The 20,708-nt window shown below is 41.8% G+C and overlaps 1 protein-coding gene across 1 annotated transcript in view; it reads left to right on the top strand.

Moving 5' to 3' along the window:
* The window catches only part of CLIC5 (chloride intracellular channel 5), a 59,862-nt gene extending 44,826 nt beyond the window's left edge, over positions 1-15,036 (top strand). Inside the window, exons 5-6 of the mRNA XM_069805612.1 lie at positions 3,290-3,471; positions 5,784-15,036. Coding sequence (XP_069661713.1) covers positions 3,290-3,471; positions 5,784-5,951 — 350 coding nt within the window. The 3' untranslated portion in view covers positions 5,952-15,036. The remainder of the gene's footprint in view (positions 1-3,289; positions 3,472-5,783) is intronic.
* The last annotated feature ends 5,672 nt before the right edge of the window (positions 15,037-20,708 follow it).

Genomic DNA, 20,708 nt, shown 5'->3' with positions numbered 1-20,708 from the left:
CATTAAAACAGCATTTGAAACTCAGTCTTCCACTTTCTAGGAAAATGCTCTCCCTATACCACTGGTAAAATCACAGCACTTCTCCCAAAATTTTTTGTAAGAAAGAAAAACCTACCTCTCTCTTCTAGGGGGTCACTGGTGAATTCAAATATAAGGTGGGTTCTCTCACCCATGCCAGCATTAGACGCTTGGCTTTCTCTGAGATGGGGCACTTAGAAGCCTCTTGCTTCAGTATTTTTTAGATTCTTTTACGCATCCTCCTACTTTGAGTGGGGATTTCCCTGAGCACCTTCTCAGGGCACATAAGACTTCAAATCATATAGATAAATCTGAATGTGTCAGGGCATGTAGAAAGTAGGATTTCCAACATGGATATTTGCATCTGGATTTCAAAAAATGCCTTGGAAAACCATCAACAGGCTTTGAAAATCTGATCCTGTGCACCTAAACTCCATTTGAAATGGCGATTTTAGGATCTTAATTCTCTTAGCTTTTCAAAATTCTGTCACTAGTCAGTTGGAAGAAAGGCAGTTCTCCCTTGTTCAGTACTCTTCTGTTTTCATGGCTGTTCTGGGAGATTTACTAGGATCAGAAGAGTTTTGATTAATTAAAAGAGGTCATTGGTGTCACAAGTAGTGGTCTGGTTCCTGACTATCAGTATATGAGATGGTCCTGACCATGTGGTGATTTCACTGTGAGATATCAGGATCCCATGGGTTCCAGCAGAGCCTGTGAATTAGGTCAGAGATGTGTTGAACCCTGAACATACGCTTATTTCTGGCCTAAAGCTGCCGTATGCAAGCGCCAAGTATGAATTCAGATAGATGTTTTTCCCACTGTCACAAATAGGCTTCACTCCAGGCATTGTTTTTGAGACAGCCATGACGCACTTTGATATATCAGTAAGAGCAAAAAAAACCCCAATCCTAATAAGTTCCAGAAAAGTTACATAAACACATCTCACCTGCTGCTCCTGTCTTCATACACACACCTAACTGACCCCACGGGTTAGCACGAAGCATCTCATGTAGTACTGATACTGGAAATATTACACAGATGACTCCGAGAACCAATGATCTTACTGGGTGAAGGGGAAACTGGAAAATGCTCAGCGTTAAACCAGTTCTCTAAAATCTGGATGAGCAAAATTGAATTAAATCACAGTAATTCGATTCCATTGTCTCTAAATTAATTCATTTTAAGAGGACATAGTCTGAGGCTGACCAAGGGAAGGAGAACTATCTATTCAACAGGTGTTATGGGTCAAACCAAAAAGAGATTGCTAAATCTTTTGAGTGTTGCCACATGGGGGTATATTAAACGCTATGCAGTTATTACCCTTCAGTAGAAGTTGCGCAGTGGAGCACAGCTGCAGACGATTAAAGACACCACTGCCAGCATCTGACAGCAGAAAGTCAGTGTCAAAATTCAATTTGAATTGATTAAATAAGGGATGGCAACACTTTTGTTTTATGGATGGCAGCACTTCAGTCGCTTTAGATGCTCTGCTTTCAGAAATAAAATTCTTTCCCTCCCTGCTATGTTTGTTGGGGTGTTTTCAGTTGGATCGCAGTCATTTCTCCAGTCAATCAATTAAGCCAGGATTTGCCACTGTGTCTAAGAGTCAGCCACAAAAGAGCTGGTATGGTTCCCTGGTGCTTGGCCAAGAGGCATCAGTGGGAGCGAGACATCAGGCAGCTTAATCTGACTTCCACCACTGGCACAAGGTTTAATGGATGTTAGGGCAGCAGAGAAATCATGTTCTGTGGTGTTCAGCTCCTGCTCTCTCAACGGCCCCATACGCGCCGCCTTTCTCTCTGTGCCAAAAACACAGGGGCAGCTGACAGCAGAGCCAGCGGAGCTACCTGTGCCAGCAAGCTGCTCTACACAGGGCAATCGCTGCAGCCTTTTGAAGCTTGCGTCATGCTCCATAAATATATTTATCTCCATAGGCTTGTAGTGCTACACGGCCTCAGTATCTTGACACATTGAGTAGTCTCCCATAAGTTAAATGGCAGTAAGTTACTCAGAGATATAAGGTTTTACAGGATTAGGCCTTAAACGCTGACTCCAGGCCAGATCTGCAGCAGGTATAAATCACTGCAGGTAATTTTCACCAGCTGAAATTCTGGCCCTAAGCCCATGAGTCATGTTGTTATTTTTTCACATTGTAAATTCTTGCTGTTTCTTATTTATATTGCTTTAGCACTTTGGGGCACTGGTCAGGGGCCAGGACCCCATCGTGCTTGTCACCCTTTGAACAGAGATGCAAAAGACCCTTCTTGCCCCAGAGCGTTTGCTGTTTAAATAACACGCAAACCTGTATACAACCATTCAGCTTTCTGCAAGTGCATTATTACAATCAACTTTTTCTATTATCCTTCTAGTAAAGCGTAAGAACAAAAATTCTGTGCCTAGGTTGATATTTTTAAGTAAAAAATTTGCACTCTGCTGTATGTTGCGTCTAAGAGGCATTTCAAGGCTGGAATTTGTTGGAGCCAGTAGCAGTGTGGGACATGATCTTTAGTAACTGAAGTGAGACGTCCAAAGTCTCCTCTCCATTGTGGCACTCTGTTTGAGACATGTCAAAAAGAGGATCTGCACCTAAGTTGAACCTGAAGTGAGGGGAATCTTAACAGTGGCTGAATATCTCAACACTTTTGTGTAGCATTGTAATTAATTATTGTTATATTACCTTCATTTCAGTTGGAGTGTATCTTCCAGCTCCAGAGAGCTCTGGTTAGCATCTTTGGAATTATTGCTATTGCCTTTAATTACTCTGGAAGGGGTTTAAAAGAAGTAAAAGTACAACTTCTTAGAGCTGAAGTAATGCTAGAAAATTCTGCCTCATTACAGTCCTACCTGGCTGCTTAGAAAAATAAAGTAGCATCGTACAGGGCTCCAGTTTATTGTGTGACGGCCTCAACAGACCAGAAGAGTATTGTAGGTTGTATGTGGTTTACTAGTGTATCATACTGACAAGCTGTTCTTTTGTTTCATGATGTCTTTCACTGGGGTTTTTTTGTGCTAGTCAAGAGAAGACATGGCATAACAGTTTCCTGTGTCCCCTTTTTCTGTTGCAGGATGAGCTTTACCCTCAGGCAGCTGGGGTACTGGTAACCCTTGCTGGGCTACCTTGTCACCAGATTGTGTAGGCATTGGAGCACAAATTAGCAACAAAGAAATGGTTCTTGCCTTTTTTTCTAGATACAACCATAGCCATCGACAATGAGTGTTTCTAAATAATTCTTATCTGCCCTAATCACTTATTCATTGTTTTTTGGCAAAGCCCTTGAAAGAGGCTTGGTGAAGGCTCTGAAGAAGCTGGATGACTATCTGAGAACCCCTCTGCCAGAGGAGATTGATGCAGACAGCACCGAAGAGGAGAAAGTGTCTAAACGCAAGTTTCTGGATGGAGATGACCTGACTCTTGCTGACTGCAACCTTCTCCCCAAACTCCATGTTGTCAAGGTAAAAGATGTCATGCGATGGTCAAAGAAGCTGTATCTGACAATGAAGTGCCCTGCTCTGACAGCCGTGAGCTAAATCCGACACATGTTTCAGCAGAGGCATCTTAAGTCCTAGAAGAACAGAGTTTTAAACACACTGTTGGTCCTCAGTATTTCCTATAGGTTAACTTAAGCAACTTTATATTTAGTACATGGGGAAATTGTCCCATCACTAATTAGTGGCAAAGACAATGTTAAGATCTAGGTATCCCATCACTTTATTTTTACCCTGCTGGAAGTAACAGCATATTTCATATTAATTAGTTTCCATTATTCTTAAGAGAGATGTCAAAACTTTAGTCAGTTCCCACCCATTTGTAACTTAAGAGCAGCAGTCCCTCTTTGGGGGAATATTTGTTCCATCTGGTATTTCACACAGAAAAGTTAACAAATCAAAGTCACCGCTGAGGTCCAGGATTTAAGGTGTACAATGGTTGCTGGTATAGTGCAAGTGGCGTACATCATCTTGACTTCTAAATGTTGCATTTATTTAATTTATCAGATTACATGTTTCTTTAGAATAAAGCAAGTACCTGGCAGACCTTGGCAAGCAAGAAAGCTAGGAATTAAAGCCAAGTCATGCATCTAATTTGGCTCCATGAGCCAAAACATAAACTAAGCCTGCGAGCTGACTGCACACATGCAAAAAAAAAAAAAAAAAAAAAAAGTAAAAAAAAGTGCATAAGTCACCAAGTAAGAAATGTGATAATATCCTCACAAGTTTAGCTCTTTCTTTGGCTCATCTTCACTGTTGACGTTGGAGTCAGACGATGCAAAATGAATGTGTGGCCTCTTACTGGTTCCTGTTTCCTTAGGATGAAATGAAAGATGTCAAAAGAGAATTAAAATCTTTCTCAGACAAGCATAGCCATAAGATATTGCCTGAAAACCATTTTACAGATGGAAGAAAAGGGTAAATTATTAGGACTTTTTCATTTGATGGAAGATGTGCGCTGGAAATTGTGAAAATCTTGACTTAAGTTGCCCAGCAGGTTTTATCTTCCCCATGTGTGTGTGAAGCAGCATTGAAGGCAAGAATGCTTAATTAAATGCAGTTTAGGACAGGATTTGGACTTGCAAATACTGAGTGGGTCCTGGTAATAAAAACAAATCACAGTCATTTCTGAGAACATGACTGTCCTAAGAAATTTGAGATAGAAAACAGCTCTACCATGTGCTTTAATAATAAAGGGGAACTCTGTGGCACATATGTATGTAATTTATGCCCAGGAACAATTTTATACTGTCAGAAAAATTAGAGATTGGAAGCACTCATTAAATCAGCTAATCCATCCCTTCCTATCAGCCAGTTCATTCTGTCACCACAGGATTATTCTATATGGTATATTCTTACAGGAAAACTGAAATATCCCAATCCAGCAAGCTACTTAAACAACTAGCTTTAAGCACAGATTAGTCCCACTGACTTCAATGGGACTATACAGGTCCTTAAAATTAAGTATGCACTTAACTATTTTCCTGAATAAGGGCCTGAGTGTTTTTAGAAATCGAAAATTTCCCTTGATAGACAATTTCCTAGTCTAAAAAGTCTTGCAATAACCATTTTCTCTCCCAGTTTATCCTAATACTCCTGTTTCTAATGTCTGCAGACATTAGGAACATCTTGGTTTCTCAGTCTTGGTACCTATACCACCCTGAATTCTTCCTTTGCATGAACACAGATATGGCCTTCCAACAGCTGTAGAAGCTGTATGTATGTAACAGCTGATGTAACAGCTGTTAATCCTCTGACACCATTGGCTAGGCAAAATATATTGCATATATTAAAAGTAGAAATACAGTATATATAAAATATGATATAATGTTAAATATAAATATAATAGTATGAAAATATGTTATATATAATTGTTACTGATGCTTTTCCCTTAAATCTATCTTCCTTTTTCTGATTCAGCTAATCAGCTCTTTCTGATGTGGCTTCTCATCTTTAAATGACATACCTAGGACTGGTAAAAATCACCAAAAAACTATATGGTAAAAATAATGAAATTCAGTGACCATAAGAGTAATTTGGTGACAGTAGCCAGGCCATTGATTTAGAGTGTCCTTAGGCCAAGTAGCATCCTTGCAAGATAGGGGACAAGCAACAGTCACTTTTCAGGCTTTTCTATTATAAGCCTCTGAGTCTTTAAGCATTCCTTTACTTTGCTATTATTTATGTGACAAGAAAGAGTAAGAAGCTCTCTAAAAAGGAATCTGGAGCTATATCACCATCAAGATGCTTTTTTCCCCCTTTTTTTATCTTTGGTTTAGATTGTTGCAAAGAAATACCGCAACTTTGAATTCCCGACAGAGATGACAGGGCTGTGGCGGTACCTGAAGAACGCATATGCCAGGGATGAATTCACCAACACCTGTGCGGCAGACAAAGAAATTGAGCAAGCCTACGCAGACGTGGCCAAGCGGCTCAGCAAGTCTTAACTGACCTCAGCAGTGGCTCAGTATCCCCTTTCACAGACTCTTCTCCTTGTTGCCTTAAGATATACTTTATCATTATGTTATCTGGTTGGCATCCCTATGACTTCACCTGTTCAAGTGTATTGGTCAGGGACAAATCTGCTTCTCCCTGGAGAAAAGAGAAGGCAGCTCTAGTGTGGGGGGTGGAGACCCTTTGAAATCTGAACCTAAGATCTGGCTCAACTAGTATTATTCGCAATCAGTATTGGAAATGAGTCCACTTTCTAGTTTCTTGCTTCATATTGGGGGCATATCACCACCTGTATTCTCTGGAGTTTTAGAAGTAGGACATTAGCTGAAATTTCAAGTAAGAGAGTTAGGAACACATAGCACTGGTTCTTCTGTAGGTTATTTCAAGGACACTTTTTCTCCCAGTGCTATTGAGATCCTTGAGGCAGGAGCAAAATATGAGAGAGAGAGAGGGGTAAAAAAGGAGTTTGACCCTAAAGGAGAAATGCTCTTAGCAGTTATTTTTTAAAAAGCTCTCTGAATGCATATTCTGTCTTAGCAGGCCCAAGAGTTTATAGGGTATTTATTTTTAACTTGGCGCAAGAGGGGGAAGCCTGAGCGAATATGTCAGACTTGCAGATGCAACTTTGCATAAAATTTGCATGATGCTGTTGGATCCGAATGTTTAAAGCGAAAGAGAGTGAAAGAGCAATTGAGCAGGCAGCCCTTGGAAGAGCGAGGCTCATGCCAAAATGCCCAGTGGATCTGCTAGTTGGTAGAGACACAGACACAGCAATAATGGGGGCAGCATATTGACTCCAGCGACTACAGAGGGAATTGGCACAGCTAACCAAACCACGTAGGATATTGTCATCTTGACTGTATGGTTGCCAGTTCCTTTATAATTGCTATCTTGGGAAACTTGGATAGGCAGGAGAAAGCTGTCGCTGCACACGAATTCCAGGCAGGGGAAGTGCTTTCTTCGTGTTGGGCTCCAGATGGGTCACTTTCAAGCACTCATCATCTCACCCCAGGAGAAGTTTGCTTTGAGAGCCTCAAAGAGGACAGGCTAAACCAGAGAAAAGGCACATTTCCAGCCAGAAGTTCAGCAAGAATGCTAGCAGAAATCCATGCATGACGCCTTAGTCCCACTCATCCAGGGTTTACTGATCCAGGTTACACGATTCTGAATTAGGATTGTTTTCTAAAACTGATTATTTTGTTCTATCTGTAGCTCTGCCTGACACAATCTGCTTTATACTCATGATTATTTGCACATTAGTTACTTCAGCAAATTCAGAATGGCAGCTCTTTTGCATGAAACTCGCGTGCCCTGATATGTACAGCAGTGCGCATGCCTCTTGGTATTCGGTTTGGGGGGATTTATCATTGTTTTCCAAGATAAAATAAAGCTCAGCTGTAACCTGATGTGGCTCCCCTTCTGATCAGAGCTGCTAGAGCTGCACTGATTTGAGGGGGATCCCAAGCTGGTGAGCTGTGACCAAGGGAAACCTCGCAGCAGGCTTGTTTGCAGCCAGAGAGCTGGAGAACCGGATCCAGCATCGAAAGCCAGCCTCTGCTGTGTGATGCTGATGACAATCTGAAGCCATCCTGTTGCTTTGGTGGGATTATTCCACTTTTCACACTAACCCAGCTGGGAGCAGAATGTTGCTTGTTGACTGTGAAGATAGTTTGTGGTTGACTATTGTTTCACATGCAATGGTCAATTTGTTCTGAACTTTCAAAACCTTGGAAGAAAATCCATGAACTCCCAAGTCTTCTCCTAGAATGGGCTAGACTGGAGCGCAGAGGCTCACACTCTTTAAAATATTGCTGAGAAATCAACTGGCTCAGAGAACACTAATAGCAGCCAGAAAAACCTAATGAGATTAGAAGTGTCTGCACAAGCACATGTGGCTTGTTAAAAACATTTCTTCATGAGATTGGAATTATTTGTGATTTTTTTTCTTTTTTTGTAAATTAAGGCAATTATTTATTTATTTAATTGACTCAGTCCTTTCCATCTGTCTTTCTGATTTTGTTTTGACTCAGCATGCTGGTCAAGATGGCTCTGTTTGTTTAGAAAAGTGTTATTAGTAATGCTGTGCAAATTATATTCTAGTGAAAAGTCTTCTATCTGATTAATGGTCACTAGGATTTTTTTCCTCTCAGTATGATTTGGCTTGGAGCATGCTGATCAACAGAATCTATATTTTTCTCAGTTGTCTTTTTCCAGGTTTGTACTTCAGTTAGTGGCTTTGCTTAATCACAGTTGCAGTGACTCTTTGAATAAAGACGCAGAGGCAGATGCAGATTCTTGCTCTGTGCTTATTACATTTAACTCCTTAGAGAAGTTTGTTCAAACATGCAGCAGATCTCAGGCAGGGTAACTGAACCAGTTCAGGGTCTGTCCTGATTTCCGTCTCTGAATCTTCACCAATTTGCTGAATCCTGTGGTTCTGAAATGTTCTAATATGTGTTTCTTTAGTTTTGCTAGAAGAGGGCCAAATCAAAATCAGTTCATCTCAGTGACCTCAACTTGCATCTGTTTTTAAAAAATTATGTTTAAATATGGTTGGGCTTATACCAAAAAGAAAATGAGTTGTTAGTGCAATGAGCTTTTTCTAAGATGATTTGCATGTCCTTAAAATCTTTTTAGGATTTCATTATATAATGTGAAAATCCCCAAGCTACCTACCTTTTAATTAATAATAATAAAAAAATCCTTAAATATCTTCATTTTTCTAACAATATACCCCCAAAATCTAGATAAAATATGTTGATGGATATGAGAAAGAATAAGAGGGAATTGAAACAGTTTTCAGCTACTGTGCCTGGTCTGTCTGAATCCAAGTCTCGCTCTGCATCCTAACTTTGCATTTTACTCATAACTCTATTATAGGCTGATCCAAGATTATGGACAGGTTCAGGCATTCCTTGACCTTTGTTTGTGTTTGAAATCCAAGCTCATGTATTCAGATCTGTAGCTTTCACTCACCTTTGTGCTTTTTGGCTTTAGCCATAGTCAGAAGCAGGAAATACTGGAAATCCTACATAGAAAAGTGTTTTGCTAAGATTTTGAGCTCAGTTCTCAAGACTCAGGATCCATCACCAGTGAGATTTTAAAGGGCTCCAGACTCCTTTAGGCAGGGTATTTTTGGTGACCTTCCATTGTATTTAGAATTATAAGTAATAAATATTAATCATACAGGATTGTGTATCTACATTGGGAAGGCAGCATTTCTGAAAAGAATCTAAGTGACAAGACAGACATTGCAGATTTACAATAACTTTGTTCATAAATTTTTTGCAAGATGTAAAGAAAGACATAGTGCAGAGGGGGAAGAAGCCAACAATGTGGATTTAATCATCTACATTTCAGAAATGCAGACCAAATGTCTGTAAAGATGTCCATTTCATACAAACATTTCTTAGATATTTATTTCAAAGCTCCCTGTTCAGTCAATCCAACACTCCATTCATATTGGAACTAATATTGATTTTTCTTCTATTAGCAGTGGTATGGGAGTGCTAGAGGATCTCATATATTAGTTACTCTTATTCTCTGTTAGACTCTTTGAATTGCCAAGAGGTCATCTTACTGTACAGGTAGGACTAAAGAAGTATATGTTTCAAGACTATTTAAATGAGGGCTTCTGACAAACATTTTTTCCAATAGAAAGAATCATATAATGATATTGCTTTATCAGGTCTAGTGTGCAATACAGAGCTACAGGTCTACTCCTATGTTTGCATCAGCTGAAAAGCCACTGCCAGGGAGGAATGGCAGTCTACATTACAAAGAAACTAGACAACTTTGTTTCCTGCAAGAAAGTTCAGCTGAATTTCACATAGCATTTATTTTGAATATGTATCTATTTTATTTTAACCCCTAGCCACCTTTCCTCCTCTCTCTTCCCTGCTCAAATGAACTCCAAGTTAGCCATAACCATTCTGCCATTTCCTCAGTGCTAAGTAGCAGGTTGCTCATGGATGGGCACATCCCACACACGGGGAAGTGTGTTTTAGCGTAACCCATCCATCTTGTGGGATGAAGCAAAGAGAGCGCCCTTTCTGCATCGACAATTTGGCTAATTAGCTGAGTTTAAAATATTGCAAAAATTTAGGCAGTGGAAATCCCGCTCATGTAAAGCTCCAGAAGCACACGGAAACATTCACTTTTTAAAATGAATTGGTGTTTTAAAGAAAAAAATAACTCCGAAGTCTTGTGTCCTCCTTCATGTGTATTCTTTTAAGCATCAGGAGGTTTGCATTTGTTTATTATTCTGCTAGATCTATTCATTATTCTTGAATTGCTTTCGATATTAAGAAATATTTTTGAGCCTTTCTGCTGAATCTTTCATCTCTTCATTAATTTTGATGTCTGCAATGACCTAGTAATTCCAGAGGAGGCAGGAAAGCTGTGAAGCTTATACTTGTTGAGAAGTTGGAGGAGGTAATGATTTTTTCTGGAGAAAACAGTATTAAAAGTATTTTTAAAAAATGTGTCTTTTCATCTGGGCTACTTTAACCAAGAGTGATAGACTGTTTAGTCTGGACTGTGATGTTCAGCACAGACCTGAGCAAGCCACCGTGTTTAAGGTGGCTTTGCCTAGGGATTTCCCCAGGATACAGAGAGATGTTCTCTCTGGGTCACAAAACTTCCTCTTTCCTTGGTCAGGAGGGATCTGCTGGTTTGTATTGGCACTGAACTATGATAGCCACTAACTCAGTGCTCACCAGTGAAAAGAGGGGTCCTGTTCCCTTCTCTTCCCTTCTAGCTCATGTGTGGGGAGAGCAGAAAGCATTAACCTCTTATTTCCTTGCCTCACATCCCAAGCAACACTCCAGCCCTAGGAAAGCATGGAAACCTCGTCCAACGCTGGTTTTCAAAGCTTGATCAGTCCATGTTTTAACATGCGACATAAAGGTCTGGAAAGTCCGGTGTAACTCACCACGCAGCGTTACAGGACTCGGCAGCGTCTCAGAGACTGCAGCCATCACGTTATTCCCCTGTTGCCCCAAATCGTTCCCCTTTCACCATTTATTGGAGAGATGCTAAAGCTGAAAACACTCCAGAGGATGCACTTGAATGCGCTGTATTTTGAGCTGCGCCCATCAGCTAACCAGCTCCGAACGATGACATTGCCGCAGCTCGGCAGGTCGTGCCTCTGCTGCCAGACGGACGCCCATCGCCCGGTGGGGTAGCCACGCTCGGTGGGAAACGCTGAAGCCGCTCGCCCAGCGATGGTGCCACCATGATGAAAGGTTTCAGCGCCACCTTTTCTCCAGCCCGGCTCTCTAGCCGATGTGTGTTAGCAGCTCAGCTGGGGCCATGATCCAGCACTAATGAGCATTTCTAGCTTGCAGCATGTGAATAGAGACTACTCATGTGTTTAATGTTAAACATGTGCTTGCCTGCTTGCCTGGATAGGGGCCTAAAAGCCATGACAGAAAAGCCTATATTAATGAAGAGCATTATTATTCTTTCCTTTGAAATCCGGTGGCAGAATTCCCAGTGGGGGAATTCCCAATAGGAATTCCCAGTAGAGCCCAAGGCTACATAAGCACGAAGATGTTTCAAGCGTGAAGATGTCCTCAGAGAACAGAAAACACTCAAGCAGAAAAGGAAGCGGCAGTGATATATAGAGTCTTCCTACAGAAGCAGGACAGGGGACCCAGCTCTGTCCCAGTGGTAACTGGAGGGGCACCACCAGTGCTGTCAGGCTCCATTCTGGTTTGTCATGGGGAGGTTCGGGGTGAACTGGGACCGGGCCACGCTGACAGTGTAATGGCGAGGCGTGTTCTGCTGTATCTCCAACCGCGCTCCCTATGGTGGTACCCCGCAGTATAACGATGCCTCCATTGTGTCTGCCTCGCTCTTATTATGAAGTGGCTTGTCTAAAGAAAACCAAGAAGGGTGGGGGAATTTTTTTTTTTATATATACATGGAGTAAAAACAATCCAAATATGCTTTAATGGTTCTCAACATGATACTGTCAATTCTCACCACAGGGTGGAATTTGTTAGTGGAAATTAAATTAAATTAAATTAAAACAGAAAAGCTTAGCTATTGCTAATGGGTACTACTGGGAGCCCTAAAACCAGTTTGCAGTGTAGAACCATAACAGGAGTGAACATCCTTTAATTCCCAGAATCACTTGGGTTTCACAGGGTCATTTCAGCCTATTCTGCTGCACTGCTGAGAAGTTGCTCTTTCCCTGTCTCCCTAGGTCTATAAACTCTGAAGAATTTGGGAAATGGCTACGGGCACCACATTAATCTTTCTCTTTTTCACTTTTTTTTCCCCCTTCATTAAATTAACTACTTTAGTTTGGAAGTAAGCAATAAGTAAATAGAATTTGCAAATAGCAGATTTCTCTACTTTTTCATTAAGGAAGTTTTTAAGAGCTTTCAGGAAATGAGAGGTTATCCCCAGCTTTGGGAATAAACTGTGGTATAAAATATATATAGAAGTGTGATTCTGATTAAATAATTTAAGCAGGAAGATTACAGTTTGTTTTAAGGAGCATGATTAGGACTAAACGAACAGAATGCTCCAGGAATTGCAATAGGGATTTAAGATTCTGTTCCAATCTCTGTTGGTTTTTTTTTTTTTATTTATTACTGATTGCACAACATAGAAACTATATATATATTCACTATTCACTTTATTTAACTTTATTATTTCATTCAATAATGCTGTAAAGTGTGTTGGGATGGAAGGTGGCATAGAGAGGAAAACTTGTACTCTTGAAACAGCACTATTATTTCTGTGTCTTTGATTTTGTTCCCACTGGAATAAACAAGAGCAGCACCATTTAGTTGTGTAGAAGCAGGATCTCAACTTCACAGCTCCAGATAGTTTGGCAGTCTCTGTGGAGGACAGGGTAATTTGCTCTTTAGCAATCTGAGTCTTGCAGTGGGCACAGCGCATTTCGGAAGGCGTCCAGGACCGTCCTTGGGTGAACGGGTTAGCGTTGCTTGCAGAGGACCACAGTGAATCCCCTGCTGTTATAAAATGAAATTAAGCCATCATGAGATGTGGACTGGCTAACCCTGAACCAGACACATTTGCCTGCAGCGCAGCCGCTAAATTGGTCTGACATCAGGAACCGCAGCGTAAGAGCTTGGCCTCAGAAGTGAGTCAAAGCTGCATCTTTGTCACCAGTCATTTTCTATTTATAACGACACAGATCTATTTTATAATCACGGGGAGGCACAACAGGAGTGGGCTTTGTTCTGCCTAAATCTCGTTTCTCGTGCGGGTGCGTTTAAACACAGCCTTTGGCCCCTTGCCGCACACCACACACACCCAAGGCGGGCAATTCTGGCACAACAATGCACACCCTGTCGTGCTTGAATGCTCAAAGACTCCTGCACTGAAGCAATAAACTCCTGCTAAATGGCTTAAAAATGTTCCCTTAAGTGTGCTGAGCTGCCACGCTGCCTCACTTCTCATTCCCAATGCCATTTTGTGTCCAAGCCTTGGGTTTCAAATAAACCAGGAGTATATTGCATCGTTTAGTGCTGGAAATTACTGGGCATTATTAACCATAAGAAATTGGGGTGAAAACCCCCAAACCCCAACCCAACCCTCTTTCCTAGTGCAAAACTGGCTGCTTGTGCATGTGACTATTTTCAGAGGCTGTGAATAAATTCCCAGTAGCTGCTTGGTTTGGTTTCTGGAGAATGGGTCCTCATCTGTGCAAATCCTCAGAGCTATGATGGTACCCCCTCACTTTTTGTTTTTTTTCTTTGTTTTTAAAAAATTGAAGGCTTTTGCTCTCTTTTGCCTAGAAATTTATCACCTAGCAATCAATAGATTTATTTCTGTAGTCTGTTTTCAGTTCTAAAGTCTGAAGATCAAAACCAAGCTGCATAGTGAGATTTAGGGGGGAACAAATGCTTTTTTTTCCTCAAACCCAACTCATTTTCAAATCCTGACTCATTTTGGGCACAATCTTTGTTACTTTGAGGGGGGTCTGAGGTTGAAAGAGAGGAAGGGGAACCCACTGTACATGCTACTGTCCTTCCACTGAGAGGGGATAGCAAGAACCAGTCTGGAAGTCCTAAAAGGTATATGGACAAGTTTCCCACCTTCAGAGTGAAAACAACCTGCACAGAGACCTGAATGGCCCTAAGCTGACCCACAGTTGCTTAAAAATTGCAATGACGTTAAAAAGCAAAATTTAGGATGTGAACAGTGACATGACGATCAGGCATGGTACCACTTTGGGGCATTATACAGGAAAAAAAAATCTCATTTGAAAGGACACTCAAATTTTTAGCTACTGGCCCAGACCCAAGATCAGGACTAGATTTTTTTTCAGCCAAAATGTCATTAATCTCAGAAATATCTAATGGCCGTTAGGATTATCACCACCTGAACTTTGGGGTAAAAAGCAAAATCAGGAACTCTTAAGGAGAAAGCAGGAATGGCCTTTAAACTCGGACCTGGTAAGCTTCAAAGAAAAGACATTTATTTGTAAACAACTATTTTATAGCGGTTGACAGTGAAAAGTAGCTGTGCATCTAGGGGTCTCCACCAGATAAGAAAGAAAGACAGGATAAATTGCTTTACATACTTGTGATTTTCAGTTGAGGGACATCCTCTATTAATGGGTAGTTTTAGATTAGACTGTAACCTTTTGGGGTAGGAACTATATATTTCTTCTCTGTATGTGCAGCTCCTAACACAACAGGAGCCTGATTAGAGCCTTTGTGTGCTACTCTAACCCTCGTAATACATAATAATAGGAATAATATAATTAAAATGTCATTGCAGTTCACCTTTAATATTATGATTGTGCAGCTGTACTCTGTCAACTGTGAATAAAATTAATGTCCTTTTTGTATAATAGCTAGTATATTTTATTATTGAAGAAACAGTTAAATTTAATTTTTAGAAGCAAAAAAGTATCTGCTTATTGTTTCATTTTAAGCTTTCAGATAAATAAGGAAACTTTTCTTTTGTATCCTTCAAATGAGTACGTGTTAAATGAAGAAATCCACCTTCCTGAATTGGAGCTGTTTATAATCTTGTATCCCAAGAGTGATTAACACCTGATAATTTGAATAAAAGTGGTTTATTTTCTCATTGGGTTATTCCTGAACTTTTGTTTCATTTGTTAATTGTTTTTTTTTTAAACAGGCAACATTCCCTCAGCTGCAAGAAGAAAACGCGCGCCCACAGCTTGAATACAGCCATACTCATCACTGGCTCTAAAAATCGATTTAATAGAAATCAAGGGAAAGTCAACAAGGACAAGTGAGCTATGTCAGTGCTAGGAGAAGAAACCTGGCCAGGGTATAACTCGTGCCCTGTCCCCAGATGTTGGTGCCATATAGTTAGTGCAGCTGGTGGTACCGCGTTGGGCTGGACCGGGGAGCACTCTCCGAGGCAGGGTCCAAGTGCAGCACACGGGGTATGAGAGGTGGCAGGGTTATACTACAGGTCTATAAAATAATGGATGGGGTGAAATGGGGAATGATTATTCAGTATTTCTCATAGCACAGATTATGTGTTCCTAATGAAATTATGAAGCAGGAAGTTTAAAGCAAACAGAAGGAAGTGCCTTTTTACAGCGTATAATTAAACTTTGGAGCCCTTTACCGGAAGATGCTGTGCAGATCAAAATGAATATGGGATTCAACTATGGATATGATAACTTCATGAAGAACATATCCGTTAATGTTGTTAAACATGAAAGTTTGGATGCAATTTCCAGGTCAAGAAGTCCTTAAATACCAGGGCTGGGAGAAGTAGGTTTCCATTTGCTTTATTTCTTTTATTGCTTCTGCTGCAAGAGGTTAGACACAGCTGAGGTACGGCTGGGTGGCTTGGCTCCAGGATGGCCTTTCCGCTATGATACACGAATGGGAAGTATTGTAAATTTTATTCCAGCACAAAACTTTTAGTCTAGTTTCCCCAAAGCGAACCACTTCCAGAGAAGCATTAGAGACAGGCTTGGAGTCCCTCTCACAGCAAATGACAGGGAATCACATCCATCTGAAGTAACAAGAGTTCATCATCCCCCAGCTGCAACTGGAGAGGAACAAATAGGATTTCTCCCAGTTTACATGTCAATTTTTTTCTGGTCACCAAGAGCTGTACCTTTTGGGCCACATCTCTCTAGTACCACATCTCTCTTGATGGGATGTGTGATATAAAAATGAGAATTTGTTTCAAATTCTTCAAGCCCAAGCTGGTAAGTGTCAGTCTAATGTTTCTGCTTTAACTAGTGCTAGAATAACTATTCAGTTTTCCAGAACTGTAGAAGTCCAGGGCCTCGGCTGATTGCTTTTGGACTCAGCTCTCAATGTGCAAGCACCCAGCTGCACCTTCCTAGCAGATGTGGTCTTTCCCTTTCTCTCTGATCGTGGCAGCATGGAGGAAAACCAGGGCATCTGCAAAAATGACCATCGGGCATATCAGAGAATGAATAAATAAGGTAATGCAGTCCTTTTTTTGCCTAATTTGTAACCAGTCCTGAATGGAAATACAGCTTTGCTGTTCGGTCACAAAACTGCGTGAGGGTTGACCATGGCCAGCACTGCTATGGGCGATTGGTAACACTGCCATGCATTTTCTCGTAGAAACCCACACCTCGCACAGCTCCATCGTGTCACTGCGTTGCCAGAACCACACGCATGAAACTGCACCATCCTGATGAGCATCTCTGGGAGTGGCCAGTACTGAATGCTTCAAAGCGTGGTGCCAGGAGCCCCAAACCTTGGGGTTTAACATACTGACCACACACACAAAATGTTCCACACTGGAGCTGGTTTTTTAGTGTTTATTTCATTAAAAATAGTTACCTATAGCTCTGGCTTCTCTCATTGTACAAACAAACCTGACACTGGTCTCAGGCTCTCTGGACAGTGGTCTAGGTAATATTTTACAGTAGTGAGTGAATCAGATCCATTAGGCACTGTGTAAAAAAAAGCGGTTTCTGTGCGTGAGTGACTGTGATTGCAGACCTGAATGATGAAAAATGGGGTGAGTAACAACCTGGATCACTCATCATTTTTCCTGTCTTTATTTTATCATTCCTTATACATCTGCTCCGAACAAGCCCAAGCTTTCCCCTTTCCACAGCTGTGTCTCTATGCTGCTGGTCATTTTTTTGGTCATTTGGTCTCTGAAGGATTGCTTCTACCCAGCTAATCGCTGTATCTGACGGGGATTTGTACTGCTGTCTCTCCCTGCTTGCCATGTGAAAAATAGAGTCCTTAGCTGCTGGCACCTCTTCCTTCAGGGATAGGGGGGGGCAAGCTTTGTCAAGGAGGGTTTAGTTTGGTTTTTCTTTTTTATCTCAATACCTGCTGTAACACTCTACACATCCTGCTAGACACGCTGCAATCAGTCCAGTCTGCGCCAGGCAAGAGTTTAGACATTTCAGGTGTCATCCATCCTTCATATCTCGTGCATGCCTTTCCTTTCGTGAGCCCAGCAGATGCCTTTAATTGCCAGCCACTGCTCTTGGCTTTCCAAGAAGTAGCAGAGGAACTATGGAGTCCCTCTGGCGAAGGATGAAACAAAGGGGCCCAGCAGTGTTATGACATTTTCTTGCACTGAATTGGCTTTGGGAAGAATGGGCTCTTTCCTCCCGTTAGATAAGCACAGAAATCTTAAGCAGATGCTTGCAAAACATCAAACAAATATATACTTAAAAAAAATAAATATAGGCTATACCCACATGCCCCATAATCTGGCCAATATTCAGCCACCGCTAACAGTATCTAGCCTTTCTCTGGTGAAGTCTGAAGGAAAAGGAAAAACCCACAGTCTAGTCACTCCGCAGCAGGATTGCAACTGGCTCCTCCAGCACCATCATCCCAGGGCTGAATGTGACAATGCCAAGAGCTGGTGGCCAGTCTCTAATCGACCTTGTTGTTCAGCAACTAGAGGGAAACACAGCCCTTCTCTCTCGTGTTGTGTGTACACTCCAGGGGCTTTAATCCATTTAAGTTTCTCCTTAAATCAGCATTGCGGAATGTGAAGGGGAATTTCATGCCATAGGGAAGAAGGTGCAACAGTCTGGAAAGCCTAAATTACCAAAACCAAAAAGAAAGGGTGTTTTCTTTAGTGTTTAAGTAACCCTTATGCTCTGAATTTCTAGGGCAGAGATAATAGGGGGGATTTCTTCTAGTTCCCTTGCATTGAAAGCCATAGATTTTGGGAAAAGCTGGATGGAATTATATTCATTGAGAAGTGCAAGAAAGAATTTATTGCAAGAAGTCCCCCTTTCCTCAACCCTTTGTTAAAACAACATTAAAGAATATTATCCGTGCCAAGGGAAGGACTTCTAAGAACCTGCTGGAGTTCAGGTCACCCATGTAATTCTCATTCACCTCCTTGTGCGGACGGGTTGTGGTACCAGCTTTCATCGGCTCATGTACCACATCCTGCGCAGGTCCTGCCCCGTTCAGCACCCTGAACAGGTGATGCAATTTGTTTTCTCAGCAATGCATGGTGCTGAGCCTTCTTTATTGCTTATTACTCAGTCTGTTAGGGAGCTCCTTAAGATAGTTGTGGTATCATGTGCTTTCTACAGCAGTGTCATTTGTAATTGCTTCACAAACATTCATTAAATCACTTCATATATCCCTAAGGGGAACAGGATGACGTTTCACAGCGTGGGAATCAAGACAGAGAACATCAGATAGGAGTTTTCTCTTCACTTTGGATGCTCAGGTTCACCTATTTAAGCCATGATTTTCCACAGTATGCTGCACAGCACAGCAATTTCGGGGTACTGCTGTACCAATAAATTCAATGTGCTGGGACCACTCCCGATCTCCGGGATAAACTGGCACAAAATGGCTCCTGTCCATACTGGCTTTACCCTCCTAAACTGGGTGGCTGCCTGCAAACTGCTTATTAGAAACAGGCCTTGGACAAATGAACTTCCTAACGGTGCTGGGGACAGATTTAGTTTGGGAGGGTGCTAGGTGGCCTGAGCCAAGAGGGGTCTCACAGTCTAGACATACATACATACATACATATACACTAAGTAGTAAAGGCAGGTATCTGGGTTCCGTTCGCACTGCTTTCAAGTGCAACTGGGAGTGCTCAGAGCTCCTGCACCTCAACTGTTGCCACCTCAGATCCCAGTGCCACCGTAAGAAGTAGCAAATTTGGCTCAGATGAGCAGTATTTGGTTTTTTTCTAAGTTCAGAGTGTTTGACTTTGCAAGTGTAGTAAAGTTGTAGAGTAGTTTTTCCTTTCTATAATGTTTTGTGTGTGTGTGCATATTTATGCATACACACATACATAAATCTGTTTTTACGTGTGTGTGTGTGTGTGTATATACACGTGTGGTGGCATCCTTCCCTCCGAGCAGCATTTTAATTCTGGTATCTGTAATGACCACAGAAAACTGGTGCAGTTGGTATCTGAGCTGCCACAGGGGACCAGCTGGCTTTTGCACCATGTCTCCGCTGAAGCCCAAGTCCTAGGGAGGTTATTTATCACACCGCAGCGAGAATCGTGCTGCCATGCCAGTTTGGCTGGGAAAATTCACTACCCCTTGCCACGGGGCACGATTCCCCAGGGAGAGCCTTGTGGCTGTCAGAGCCAGTTGGATGCCTTGCTCTGCATCCAGCCAGAGCGGCACTCATATTTATGGTGTATGGGCTAAAATCTTTATTCATAAAGCAGCAGCTTTAGCTTTTCATTGTCAACGTGGATGTTGAACTAATCAGAAAGGGGAGCAGGGGAAGGGTGGGGACCGGAAAAGAGGAGTTTGTGGGAACATAACAATGTTAAAGAAAAAACTCTGCTTGCTGTCAGTTAATTCTCTCCATTAGTTACCTCTACCATTATGGATTCATTTTAAGATCCAGACTTCAATATACATAACTTTAAATCACTAACATCCTTCATGGCTCTGTGATTTGCTGGTTCCATATGTAGCCTCTTGGCCCATTGCGTTGGCACAGGTTCAATTCTTGTTCTTCCTTTGGGTTACGATTTCCTTGCTTTGATGGGGGGGGGGGGGGGGGATTGGGAGGGGAAGAAGAGGGAAAGAACAAGAAAGGGATGGTGAGGTAGAAGGCAAATGATGGGGGAGAGGGAAAGAATGGGAGGAAAACAGAGGAGCAAAAGGAAAAGTAGAAATAATACAAATGGAGAGAAACAGCTTAAAATAAATAGGAAGAAGTAAAGAAACAGTGTGGGAAAAGCAGAAAGAGGAAAATGTTGAGAAACGTTGTCACGAGCAGCCATCCATCCCCATCCCGCTGCTTGCGGCAGTGCTGAGATACTGAGGAGCAGGAGGAGAGGGCTGATACAGCCTTTCCCCAGTGCCTGAAATGGCAGTGCCATGCTGGTGCTCATCCCCTCACAAACAGGCTCAGTCCCCGCCTGAACTTTATAATTAAGCTCACTGAGAGTTTGCTTGGGGTCTGGGCTGACAGCTGTATTGAATTTTGGTTTATTGTGTGATTTATCAGGGCCGTCGATGGGCGTTTGGATGATTTAGTGCTGCAAAAATACCTTGGAATGCAACGCACAGCAATATCTGCATTATTAATAACAATAATAATAAAGATAAATGTCCCTCCCCAGAGCATTCGATGGCTGTGCCACTCAATTTAACATTTTAACAGTGGCATGTGGCCTCTCCATGGCACCTGGTAACGTCTGATGGATTTGAGCAGGCAAAGAAAAGGTTATTTGTCAAACGCTCAGCCTCAAGTGTACGGTATTTTGAAAGCTCCAGGTCAGAGCAGCCTGAGCCGCATTCCTGTCCCTGACATCCAGCG

This window comes from Haliaeetus albicilla, chromosome 18 (assembly GCF_947461875.1).
Source record: "Haliaeetus albicilla chromosome 18, bHalAlb1.1, whole genome shotgun sequence".
NCBI classification, from domain to species: Eukaryota; Metazoa; Chordata; class Aves; order Accipitriformes; family Accipitridae; genus Haliaeetus; species Haliaeetus albicilla.
Note: the sequence above shows the minus strand (reverse complement) of the source record. Positions and strands in the feature narration are given on the sequence as shown.